This window comes from Salmo salar, chromosome ssa11, assembly GCF_905237065.1.
Source record: "Salmo salar chromosome ssa11, Ssal_v3.1, whole genome shotgun sequence".
In the NCBI taxonomy this organism is placed as follows: Eukaryota; Metazoa; Chordata; class Actinopteri; order Salmoniformes; family Salmonidae; genus Salmo; species Salmo salar.
Window position 1 is genome coordinate 22,309,334 of NC_059452.1, and position 15,667 is coordinate 22,325,000.

Genomic DNA, 15,667 nt, shown 5'->3' on the forward strand with positions numbered 1-15,667 from the left:
CAGTACATACTACCACACTACACAAACAGAACCTACAACTTCAGTACATACTACCACTACTACACAAACAGAACCTACAACTTCAGTACATACTACCACCACTTCACAAACAGAACCTACAACTTCAGTACATACTACCACCACTACACAAACAGAACCTACAACTTCAGTACATACTACCACCACTACACAAACAGAACCTACAACTTCAGTACATACTACCACTACACAAACAGAACCTACAACTTCAGTACATACTACTACCACTACACAAACAGAACCTACAACTTCAGTACATACTACCACCACTACACAAACAGAACCTACAACTTCAGTACATACTACCACCACTACACAAACAGAACCTACAACTTCAGTACATACTACCACCACTACACAAACAGAACCTACAACTTCAGTACATACTACCACCACTACACAAACAGAACCTACAACTTCAGTACATACTACCACCACTACACAAACAGAACCTACAACTTCAGTACATACTACCACCACTACACAAACAGAACCTACAACTTCAGTACATACTACCACCACTACACAAACAGAACCTACAACTTCAGTACATACTACCACCACTACACAAACAGAACCTACAACTTCAGTACATACTACCACCACTACACAAACAGAACCTACAACTTCAGTACATACTACCACCACTACACAAACAGAACCTACAACTTCAGTACATACTACCACCACTACACAAACAGAACCTACAACTTCAGTACATACTACCACTACACAAACAGAACCTACAACTTCAGTACATACTACCACCACTACACAAACAGAACCTACAACTTCAGTACATACTACTACCACTACACAAACAGAACCTACAACTTCAGTACATACTACCACCACTACACAAACAGAACCTACAACTTCAGTACATACTACCACCACTACACAAACAGAACCTACAACTTCAGTACATACTACCACCACTACACAAACAGAACCTACAACTTCAGTACATACTACCACCACTACACAAACAGAACCTACAACTTCAGTACATACTACCACCACTACACAAACAGAACCTACAACTTCAGTACATACTACCACTACACAAACAGAACCTACAACTTCAGTACATACTACCACCACTACACAAACAGAACCTACAACTTCAGTACATACTACTACCACTACACAAACAGAACCTACAACTTCAGTACATACTACCACCACTACACAAACAGAACCTACAACTTCAGTACATACTACCACCACTACACAAACAGAACCTACAACTTCAGTACATACTACCACCACTACACAAACAGAACCTACAACTTCAGTACATACTACCACCACTACACAAACAGAACCTACAACTTCAGTACATACTACTACCACTACACAAACAGAACCTACAACTTCAGTACATACTACCACCACTACACAAACAGAACCTACAACTTCAGTACATACTACCACCACTACACAAACAGAACCTACAACTTCAGTACATACTACCACCACTACACAAACAGAACCTACAACTTCAGTACATACTACCACCACTACACAAACAGAACCTACAACTTCAGTACATACTACCACCACTACACAAACAGAACCTACAACTTCAGTACATACTACCACCACTACACAAACAGAACCTACAACTTCAGTACATACTACCACCACTACACAAACATAACCTACAACTTCAGTACATACTACCACCACTACACAAACAGAACCTACAACTTCAGTACATACTACCACCACTACACAAACAGAACCTACAACTTCAGTACATACTACCACTACACAAACAGAACCTACAACTTCAGTACATACTACCACCACTACACAAACAGAACCTACAACTTCAGTACATACTACCACCACTACACAAACAGAACCTACAACTTCAGTACATACTACTACCACTACACAAACAGAACCTACAACTTCAGTACATACTACCACTACACAAACAGAACCTACAACTTCAGTACATACTACCACTACACAAATAGAACCTACAACTTCAGTACATACTACCACCACTACACAAACACAACCTACAACTTCAGTACATACTACCACCACTACACAAATAGAACCTACAACTTCAGTACATACTACCACCACCACACAATCATAACCTACAACTTCAGTACATACTACCACCACTACACAAACAGAACCTATAACTTCAGTACATACTACCACCACTACACAACCAGAACCTACAACTTCAGTACATACCACCACTACACAAACAGAACCTACAACTTCAGTACATACTACCACCACTACACAAACAGAACCTACAACTTCAGTACATACTACCACTACACAAACAGAACCTACAACTTCAGTACATACTACCACCACTACACAAACAGAACCTACAACTTCAGTACATACTACCACCACTACACAAACAGAACCTACAACTTCAGTACATACTACTACCACTACACAAACAGAACCTACAACTTCAGTACATACTACCACCACTACACAAACAGAACCTACAACTTCAGTACATACTACCACCACTACACAAACAGAACCTACAACTTCAGTACATACTACTACCACTACACAAACAGAACCTACAACTTCAGTACATACTACTACCACTACACAAACAGAACCTACAACTTCAGTACATACTACCACTACACAAACAGAACCTACAACTTCAGTACATACTACCACCACTACACAAACAGAACCTACAACTTCAGTACATACTACTACCACTACACAAACAGAACCTACAACTTCAGTACATACTACCACTACACAAACAGAACCTACAACTTCAGTACATACTACTACCACTACACAAACAGAACCTACAACTTCAGTACATACTACCACCACTACACAAACAGAACCTATAACTTCAGTACATACTACTACCACTACACAAACAGAACCTACAACTTCAGTACATACTACTACCACTACACAAACAGAACCTACAACTTCAGTACATACTACCACCACTACACAAACAGAACCTACAACTTCAGTACATACTACCACCACTACACAAACAGAACCTACAACTTCAGTACATACTACCACCACTACACAAACAGAACCTACAACTTCAGTACATACTACCACCACTACACAAACAGAACCTACAACTTCAGTACATACTACCACCACTACACAAACAGAACCTACAACTTCAGTACATACTACCACCACTACACAAACAGAACCTATAACTTCAGTACATACTACTACCACTACACAAACAGAACCTATAACTTCAGTACATACTACTACCACTACACAAACAGAACCTACAACTTCAGTACATACTACCACTACACAAACAGAACCTACAACTTCAGTACATACTACCACCACTACACAAACAGAACCTACAACTTCAGTACATACTACCACCACTACACAAACAGAACATACAACTTCAGTACATACTACCACCACTTCACAAACAGAACCTATGACTTCAGTACATACTACCACCACTACACAAACAGAACCTACAACTTCAGTACATACCACCACTACACAAACAGAACCTACAACTTCAGTACATACCACCACTACACAAACAGAACCTACAACTTCAGTACATACCACCACTACACAAACAGAACCTACAACTTCAGTACATACTACCACCATTACACAAACAGAACCTACAACTTCAGTACATACTACCACCACTAAACAAACATAACCTACAACTTCAGTACATACTACCACCACTACACAAACAGAACCTACAACTTCAGTACATACTACCACTACACAAACAGAACCTACAACTTCAGTACATACTACCACTTCACAACCAGAACCTACAACTTCAGTACATACTACCACCACTAAACAAACAGAACCTACAACTTCAGTACATACTACCACCACTACATAAACAGAACCTACAACTTCAGTACATACTACTACCACTACACAAACAGAACCTACAACTTCAGTACATTCTACCACCACTACACAAACAGAACCTATAACTTCAGTACATACTACTACCACTACACAAACAGAACCTACAACTTCAGTACATACTACCACCACTACACAAACAGAACCTACAACTTCAGTACATACTACCACCACTACACAAACAGAACCTATAACTTCAGTACATACTACTACCACTACACAAACAGAACCTACAACTTCAGAACATACTACCACTACACAAACAGAACCTACAACTTCAGTACATACTACTACCACTACACAAACAGAACCTACAACTTCAGTACATACTACCACTACACAAACAGAACCTACAACTTCAGTACATACTACCACCACTACACAAACAGAACCTATAACTTCAGTACATACTACTACCACTACACAAACAGAACCTATAACTTCAGTACATACTACCACCACCACACAAACATAACCTACAACTTCAGTACATACTACCACCACTACACAAACAGAACCTATAACTTCAGTACATACTACCACCACTACACAACCAGAACCTACAACTTCAGTACATACCACCACTACACAAACAGAACCTACAACTTCAGTACATACTACCACCACTACACAAACAGAACCTACAACTTCAGTACATACTACCACTACACAAACAGAACCTACAACTTCAGTACATACTACCACCACTACACAAACAGAACCTACAACTTCAGTACATACTACCACCACTACACAAACAGAACCTACAACTTCAGTACATACTACTACCACTACACAAACAGAACCTACAACTTCAGTACATACTACCACCACTACACAAACAGAACCTATAACTTCAGTACATACTACCACCACTACACAAACAGAACCTATAACTTCAGTACATACTACTACCACTACACAAACAGAACCTACAACTTCAGTACATACTACCACCACTACACAAACAGAACCTACAACTTCAGTACATACTACCACCACTACACAAACAGAACCTACAACTTCAGTACATACTACTACCACTACACAAACAGAACCTACAACTTCAGTACATACTACCACTACACAAACAGAACCTACAACTTCAGTACATACTACTACCACTACACAAACAGAACCTACAACTTCAGTACATACTACCACTACACAAACAGAACCTACAACTTCAGTACATACTACCACCACTACACAAACAGAACCTATAACTTCAGTACATACTACTACCACTACACAAACAGAACCTATAACTTCAGTACATACTACCACCACTACACAAACATAACCTACAACTTCAGTACATACTACCACCACTACACAAACAGAACCTACAACTTCAGTACATACTACCACCACTACACAAACAGAACCTACAACTTCAGTACATACCACCACTACACAAACAGAACCTACAACTTCAGTACATACTACCACCACTACACAAACAGAACCTACAACTTCAGTACATACTACCACTACACAAACAGAACCTACAACTTCAGTACATACTACCACCACTACACAAACAGAACCTACAACTTCAGTACATACTACCACCACTACACAAACAGAACCTACAACTTCAGTACATACTACTACCACTACACAAACAGAACCTACAACTTCAGTACATACTACCACAACTACACAAACAGAACCTATAACTTCAGTACATACTACCACCACTACACAAACAGAACCTATAACTTCAGTACATACTACTACCACTACACAAACAGAACCTACAACTTCAGTACATACTACTACCACTACACAAACAGAACCTACAACTTCAGTACATACTACCACTACACAAACAGAACCTACAACTTCAGTACATACTACCACCACTACACAAACAGAACCTACAACTTCAGTACATACTACTACCACTACACAAACAGAACCTACAACTTCAGTACATACTACCACTACACAAACAGAACCTACAACTTCAGTACATACTACTACCACTACACAAACAGAACCTACAACTTCAGTACATACTACCACCACTACACAAACAGAACCTACAACTTCAGTACATACTACCACCACTACACAAACAGAACCTACAACTTCAGTACATACTACCACCACTACACAAACAGAACCTACAACTTCAGTACATACTACTATCACTACACAAACAGAACCTACAACTTCAGTACATACTACCACCACTACACAAACAGACTATACAACTTCAGTACATACTACCACCACTACACAAACAGAACCTACAACTTCAGTACATACTACCACCACTACACAAACAGAACCTACAACTTCAGTACATACTACCACCACTACACAAACAGAACCTACAACTTCAGTACATACTACCACTACACAAACAGAACCTACAACTTCAGTACATACTACCACCACTACACAAACAGAACCTACAACTTCAGTACATACTACCACCACTACACAAACAGAACCTACAACTTCAGTACATACTACCACCACTACACAAACAGAACCTACAACTTCAGTACATACTACCACTACACAAACAGAACCTACAACTTCAGTACATACTACCACCACTACACAAACAGAACCTACAACTTCAGTACATACTACCACCACTACACAAACAGAACCTACAACTTCAGTACATACTACTACCACTACACAAACAGAACCTACAACTTCAGTACATACTACCACTACACAAACAGAACCTACAACTTCAGTACATACTACCACTACACAAACAGAACCTACAACTTCAGTACATACTACCACCACTACACAAACACAACCTACAACTTCAGTACATACTACCACCACTACACAAACAGAACCTACAACTTCAGTACATACTACCACCACTACACAAACAGAACCTACAACTTCAGTACATACTACCACCACTACACAAACAGAACCTATAACTTCAGTACATACTACCACCACTACACAACCAGAACCTACAACTTCAGTACATACCACCACTACACAAACAGAACCTACAACTTCAGTACATACTACCACCACTACACAAACAGAACCTACAACTTCAGTACATACTACTACCACTACACAAACAGAACCTACAACTTCAGTACATACTACCACCACTACACAAACAGAACCTACAACTTCAGTACATACTACCACCACTACACAAACAGAACCTACAACTTCAGTACATACTACTACCACTACACAAACAGAACCTACAACTTCAGTACATACTACCACCACTACACAAACAGAACCTACAACTTCAGTACATACTACCACCACTACACAAACAGAACCTACAACTTCAGTACATACTACCACCACTACACAAACAGAACCTACAACTTCAGTACATACTACTACCACTACACAAACAGAACCTACAACTTCAGTACATACTACCACCACTACACAAACAGAACCTACAACTTCAGTACATACTACCACCACTACACAAACAGAACCTATAACTTCAGTACATACTACTACCACTACACAAACAGAACCTACAACTTCAGTACATACTACCACTACACAAACAGAACCTACAACTTCAGTACATACTACCACCACTACACAAACAGAACCTACAACTTCAGTACATACTACCACCACTACACAAACAGAACCTACAACTTCAGTACATACTACCACCACTACACAAACAGAACCTACAACTTCAGTACATACTACCACCACTACACAAACAGAACCTACAACTTCAGTACATACTACCACCACTACACAAACAGAACCTACAACTTCAGTACATACTACCACCACTACACAAACAGAACCTACAACTTCAGTACATACTACAACCACTACACAAACAGAACCTACAACTTCAGTACATACTACAACCACTACACAAACAGAACATACAACTTCAGTACATACTACCACCACTACACAAACAGAACCTACAACTTCAGTACATACTACCACTACACAAACAGAACCTACAACTTCAGTACATACTACCACCACTACACAAACAGAACCTACAACTTCAGTACATACTACCACCACTACACAAACAGAACCTACAACTTCAGTACATACTACCACCACTACACAAACAGAACCTACAACTTCAGTACATACTACCACTACACAAACAGAACCTACAACTTCAGTACATACTACCACCACTACACAAACAGAACCTACAACTTCAGTACATACTACCACCACTACACAAACAGAACCTACAACTTCAGTACATACTACTACCACTACACAAACAGAACCTACAACTTCAGTACATACTACCACCACTACACAAACAGAACCTACAACTTCAGTACATACTACCACCACTACACAAACAGAACCTACAACTTCAGTACATACTACCACCACTACACAAACAGAACCTACAACTTCAGTACATACTACCACCACTACACAAACAGAACCTACAACTTCAGTACATACTACCACCACTACACAAACAGAACCTACAACTTCAGTACATACTACCACCACTACACAAACAGAACCTACAACTTCAGTACATACTACCACCACTACACAAACAGAACCTACAACTTCAGTACATACTACCACCACTACACAAACAGAACCTACAACTTCAGTACATACTACCACCACTACACAAACAGAACCTACAACTTCAGTACATACTACCACTACACAAACAGAACCTACAACTTCAGTACATACTACCACCACTACACAAACAGAACCTACAACTTCAGTACATACTACCACCACTACACAAACAGAACCTACAACTTCAGTACATACTACTACCACTACACAAACAGAACCTACAACTTCAGTACATACTACCACCACTACACAAACAGAACCTACAACTTCAGTACATACTACCACCACTACACAAACAGAACCTACAACTTCAGTACATACTACCACCACTACACAAACAGAACCTACAACTTCAGTACATACTACTACCACTACACAAACAGAACCTACAACTTCAGTACATACTACTACCACTACACAAACAGAACCTACAACTTCAGTACATACTACCACCACTACACAAACAGAACCTACAACTTCAGTACATACTACTACCACTACACAAACAGAACCTACAACTTCAGTACATACTACTACCACTACACAAACAGAACCTACAACTTCAGTACATACTACTACCACTACACAAACAGAACCTACAACTTCAGTACATACTACCACCACTACACAAACAGAACCTACAACTTCAGTACATACTACTACCACTACACAAACAGAACCTACAACTTCAGTACATACTACCACCACTACACAAACAGAACCTACAACTTCAGTACATACTACCACCACTACACAAACAGAACCTACAACTTCAGTACATACTACCACCACTACACAAACAGAACCTACAACTTCAGTACATACTACCACCACTACACAAACAGAACCTACAACTTCAGTACATACTACCACTACACAAACAGAACCTACAACTTCAGTACATACTACCACCACTACACAAACAGAACCTACAACTTCAGTACATACTACTACCACTACACAAACAGAACCTACAACTTCAGTACATACTACCACCACTACACAAACAGAACCTACAACTTCAGTACATACTACCACTACACAAACAGAACCTACAACTTCAGTACATACTACCACCACTACACAAACAGAACCTACAACTTCAGTACATACTACCACCACTACACAAACAGAACCTACAACTTCAGTACATACTACCACCACTACACAAACAGAACCTATAACTTCAGTACATACTACCACCACTACACAAACAGAACCTACAACTTCAGTACATACCACCACTACACAAACAGAACCTACAACTTCAGTACATACTACCACTACACAAACAGAACCTACAACTTCAGTACATACTACCACTACACAAACAGAACCTACAACTTCAGTACATACTACCACCACTACACAAACAGAACCTACAACTTCAGTACATACTACCACCACTAAACAAACATAACCTACAACTTCAGTACATACTACCACCACTACACAAACAGAACCTACAACTTCAGTACATACTACCACTACACAAACAGAACCTACAACTTCAGTACATACTACCACTTCACAACCAGAACCTACAACTTCAGTACATACTACCACCACTAAACAAACAGAACCTACAACTTCAGTACATACTACCACCACTACATAAACAGAACCTACAACTTCAGTACATACTACTACCACTACACAAACAGAACCTACAACTTCAGTACATTCTACCACCACTACACAAACAGAACCTATAACTTCAGTACATACTACCACCACTACACAAACAGAACCTACAACTTCAGTACATACTACCACCACTACACAAACAGAACCTACAACTTCAGTACATACTACCACCACTACACAAACAGAACCTACAACTTCAGTACATACTACTACCACTACACAAACAGAACCTACAACTTCAGAACATACTACCACTACACAAACAGAACCTACAACTTCAGTACATACTACTACCACTACACAAACAGAACCTACAACTTCAGTACATACTACCACTACACAAACAGAACCTACAACTTCAGTACATACTACCACCACTACACAAACAGAACCTACAACTTCAGTACATACTACCACCACTACACAAACAGAACCTACAACTTCAGTACATACTACCACCACTACACAAACAGAACCTACAACTTCAGTACATACTACCACCACTACACAAACAGAACCTACAACTTCAGTACATACTACCACCACTACACAAACAGAACCTACAACTTCAGTACATACTACCACCACTACACAAACAGAACCTACAACTTCAGTACATACTACCACACTACACAAACAGAACCTACAACTTCAGTACATACTACCACCACTACACAAACAGAACCTACAACTTCAGTACATACTACCACCACTACACAAACAGAACCTACAACTTCAGTACATACTACCACCACTACACAAACAGAACCTACAACTTCAGTACATACTACCACCTACACAAACAGAACCTACAACTTCAGTACATACTACCACCACTACACAAACAGAACCTACAACTTCAGTACATACTACCACCACTACACAAACAGAACCTACAACTTCAGTACATACTACTACCACTACACAAACAGAACCTACAACTTCAGTACATACTACCACCACTACACAAACAGAACCTACAACTTCAGTACATACTACCACCACTACACAAACAGAACCTACAACTTCAGTACATACTACTACCACTACACAAACAGAACCTACAACTTCAGTACATACTACCACCACTACACAAACAGAACCTACAACTTCAGTACATACTACCACCACTACACAAACAGAACCTACAACTTCAGTACATACTACTACCACTACACAAACAGAACCTACAACTTCAGTACATACTACCACTACACAAACAGAACCTACAACTTCAGTACATACTACCACCACTACACAAACAGAACCTACAACTTCAGTACATACTACCACACTTCACAAACAGAACCTACAACTTCAGTACATACTACCACCACTACACAAACAGAACCTACAACTTCAGTACATACTACTACCACTACACAAACAGAACCTACAACTTCAGTACATACTACCACCACTACACAAACAGAACCTACAACTTCAGTACATACTACCACCACTACACAAACAGAACCTACAACTTCAGTACATACTACCACCACTACACAAACAGAACCTACAACTTCAGTACATACTACCACCACTACACAAACAGAACCTACAACTTCAGTACATACTACCACCACTACACAAACAGAACCTACAACTTCAGTACATACTACCACCCTACACAAACAGAACCTACAACTTCAGTACATACTACCACCACTACACAAACAGAACCTACAACTTCAGTACATACTACCACCACTACACAAACAGAACCTACAACTTCAGTACATACTACTACCACTACACAAACAGAACCTACAACTTCAGTACATACTACCACCACTACACAAACAGAACCTACAACTTCAGTACATACTACCACCACTACACAAACAGAACCTACAACTTCAGTACATACTACTACCACTACACAAACAGAACCTACAACTTCAGTACATACTACTACCACTACACAAACAGAACCTACAACTTCAGTACATACTACACACTACACAAACAGAACCTACAACTTCAGTACATACTACCACCACTACACAAACAGAACCTACAACTTCAGTACATACTACTACCACTACACAAACAGAACCTACAACTTCAGTACATACTACCACTACACAAACAGAACCTACAACTTCAGTACATACTACCACCACTACACAAACAGAACCTACAACTTCAGTACATACTACCACCACTACACAAACAGAACCTACAACTTCAGTACATACTACCACCACTACACAAACAGAACCTATAACTTCAGTACATACTACTACCACTACACAAACAGAACCTACAACTTCAGTACATACTACCACCACTACACAAACAGAACCTACAACTTCAGTACATACTACCACTACACAAACAGAACCTACAACTTCAGTACATACTACCACCACTACACAAACAGAACCTACAACTTCAGTACATACTACCACCACTACACAAACAGAACCTACAACTTCAGTACATACTACCACCACTACACAAACAGAACCTACAACTTCAGTACATACTACCACTACACAAACAGAACCTACAACTTCAGTACATACTACCACCTACACAAACAGAACCTACAACTTCAGTACATACTACCACCACTACACAAACAGAACCTACAACTTCAGTACATACTACCACCACTACACAAACAGAACCTACAACTTCAGTACATACTACCACCACTACACAAACAGAACCTACAACTTCAGTACATACTACCACCACTACACAAACAGAACCTACAACTTCAGTACATACTACCACTACACAAACAGAACCTACAACTTCAGTACATACTACCACCACTACACAAACAGAACCTACAACTTCAGTACATACTACCACCACTACACAAACAGAACCTACAACTTCAGTACATACTACTACCACTACACAAACAGAACCTACAACTTCAGTACATACCACCACTACACAAACAGAACCTACAACTTCAGTACATACTACCACCACTACACAAACAGAACCTACAACTTCAGTACATACTACCACTACACAAACAGAACCTACAACTTCAGTACATACTACCACCACTACACAAACAGAACCTACAACTTCAGTACATACTACCACCACTACACAAACAGAACCTACAACTTCAGTACATACTACTACCACTACACAAACAGAACCTACAACTTCAGTACATACTACCACTACACAAACAGAACCTACAACTTCAGTACATACTACCACCACTACACAAACATAACCTACAACTTCAGTACATACTACCACTACACAAACAGAACCTACAACTTCAGTACATACTACCACCACTACACAAACAGAACCTACAACTTCAGTACATACTACTACTACACAAACAGAACCTACAACTTCAGTACATACTACCACTACACAAACAGAACCTACAACTTCAGTACATACTACTACTACACAAACAGAACCTACAACTTCAGTACATACTACCACTACACAAACAGAACCTATAACTTCAGTACATACTACTACCACTATACAAACAGAACCTACAACTTCAGTACATACTACCACCACTACACAAACAGAACATACAACTTCAGTACATACTACCACTACACAAACAGAACCTACAACTTCAGTACATACCACCACTACACAAACAGAACCTACAACTTCAGTACATACTACCACTACACAAACAGAACCTACAACTTCAGTACATACTACCACCACTACACAAACAGAACCTACAACTTCAGTACATACTACTACTACACAAACAGAACCTACAACTTCAGTACATACTACCACTACACAAACAGAACCTACAACTTCAGTACATACTACCACCACTACACAAACAGAACCTACAACTTCAGTACATACTACCACCACTACACAAACAGAACCTACAACTTCAGTACATACTACCACCACTACACAAACAGAACCTACAACTTCAGTACATACTACCACCACTACACAAACAGAACCTACAACTTCAGTACATACTACTACCACTACACAAACAGAACCTATAACTTCAGTACATACTACCACTACACAAACAGAACCTACAACTTCAGTACATACTACCACCACTACACAAACAAAACATACAACTTCAGTACATACTACCACTACACAAACAGAACCTACAACTTCAGTACATACCACCACTACACAAACAGAACCTACAACTTCAGTACATACTACCACTACACAAACAGAACCTACAACTTCAGTACATACTACCACCACTACACAAACAGAACCTACAACTTCAGTACATACTACCACCACTACACAAACAGAACCTACAACTTCAGTACATACTACCACCACTACACAAACAGAACCTACAACTTCAGTACATACCACCACCACTACACAAACAGAACCTACAACTTCAGTACATACTACCACCACTACACAAACATAACCTACAACTTCAGTACATACTACTACCACCGTTACACAAACAGAACCTACAACTTCAGTACATACTACCACTACACAAACAGAACCTACAACTTCAGTACATACTACCACTTCACAACCAGAACGTATTGACACTGACACCACAAAAACAGAATCTCTACACAAGTTAGACTTTTTAGCTTGGGAATGCATTTTCAACATAACACAAAAACTAAACATCGAAACAAAATCAACTAAACTATAAAACACAAGCCTGAAACAATGGGTTTAGCAGCAGTAGGGTATATTTCACCTTTTTCCCTGGCCTCTCTCCTCCTCCTCTCCTCCAGGTCCAGTTTACTGACAGGTCTACGGTGCTGCTGGAGAAAGTCATCATACATGAGGCCAGACTCAGGCCCCATTCCCTGGCCCAGACTGTGTCCATGGGCCTGGCTTTGTCTCCCCAGCCCTGAGGGCCCCTGAAGGCTCTTCAGGGCCCCGCTGCTCTTCATCCCTCCCCCCAGCTCTCCGTACTGGCTGGGCAGGGACAGCGAGGCCCTCTGCTGGCTGAAGAAGGTCTGGGTGGATTTCTCCAGCTCTGCCAGGAAGGTACTAGGCTCAGGCATCCCCGGGGGGCCTCGGAGAGGGGGGTGGTACTTCTCCAGGCCCCCGTCCCGGTCCCTGCCCCTCCGGAGCCCATCCTCCAGTTTGGGAGGCAAGCGGCTGAGGTCGTAGTGGCCCAAACCCGGTGGGTCGTGGTGGGTGGTGCGTCGTGAGTCCGAGGCGGTATCGATGAGGGAGGCGGGGTTCCACAGGGTGGTGGGGGGAGGGGGGTGGGGATGGTCGCGGGACTGGAGGGGTTTGGGGGAGATGAGGGGGGGAGGGGCGCCCAGGTGGGGGTGGAGGTCGCGACAACCCGGCTCGTGGTGATTTGGTATGGACCTGTGGGAGAGAGAGTGACTGTAATGAGCACTGTGTTGTGTTACTCACAACGAGCCGTGATACACACATTCCTCTGTAATTCATACACCTCAACTCCACAGATACACCTTCTCCCAGATACACACACATTCCTCTATAATTCATACACCTCAACTCCACAGATACACCTTCTCCCAGATAC

At 40.5% G+C, this 15,667-nt stretch overlaps 1 protein-coding gene across 1 annotated transcript in view; it reads right to left on the minus strand.

Annotated features, from left to right (window-relative positions):
• The window catches only part of LOC106562196 (genetic suppressor element 1), a 220,292-nt gene that overhangs the window by 67,378 nt on the left and 137,247 nt on the right, over positions 1 to 15,667 (minus strand). Inside the window, 1 exon segment of the mRNA XM_045689186.1 lies at positions 14,858 to 15,486. Coding sequence (XP_045545142.1) covers positions 14,858 to 15,486 — 629 coding nt within the window.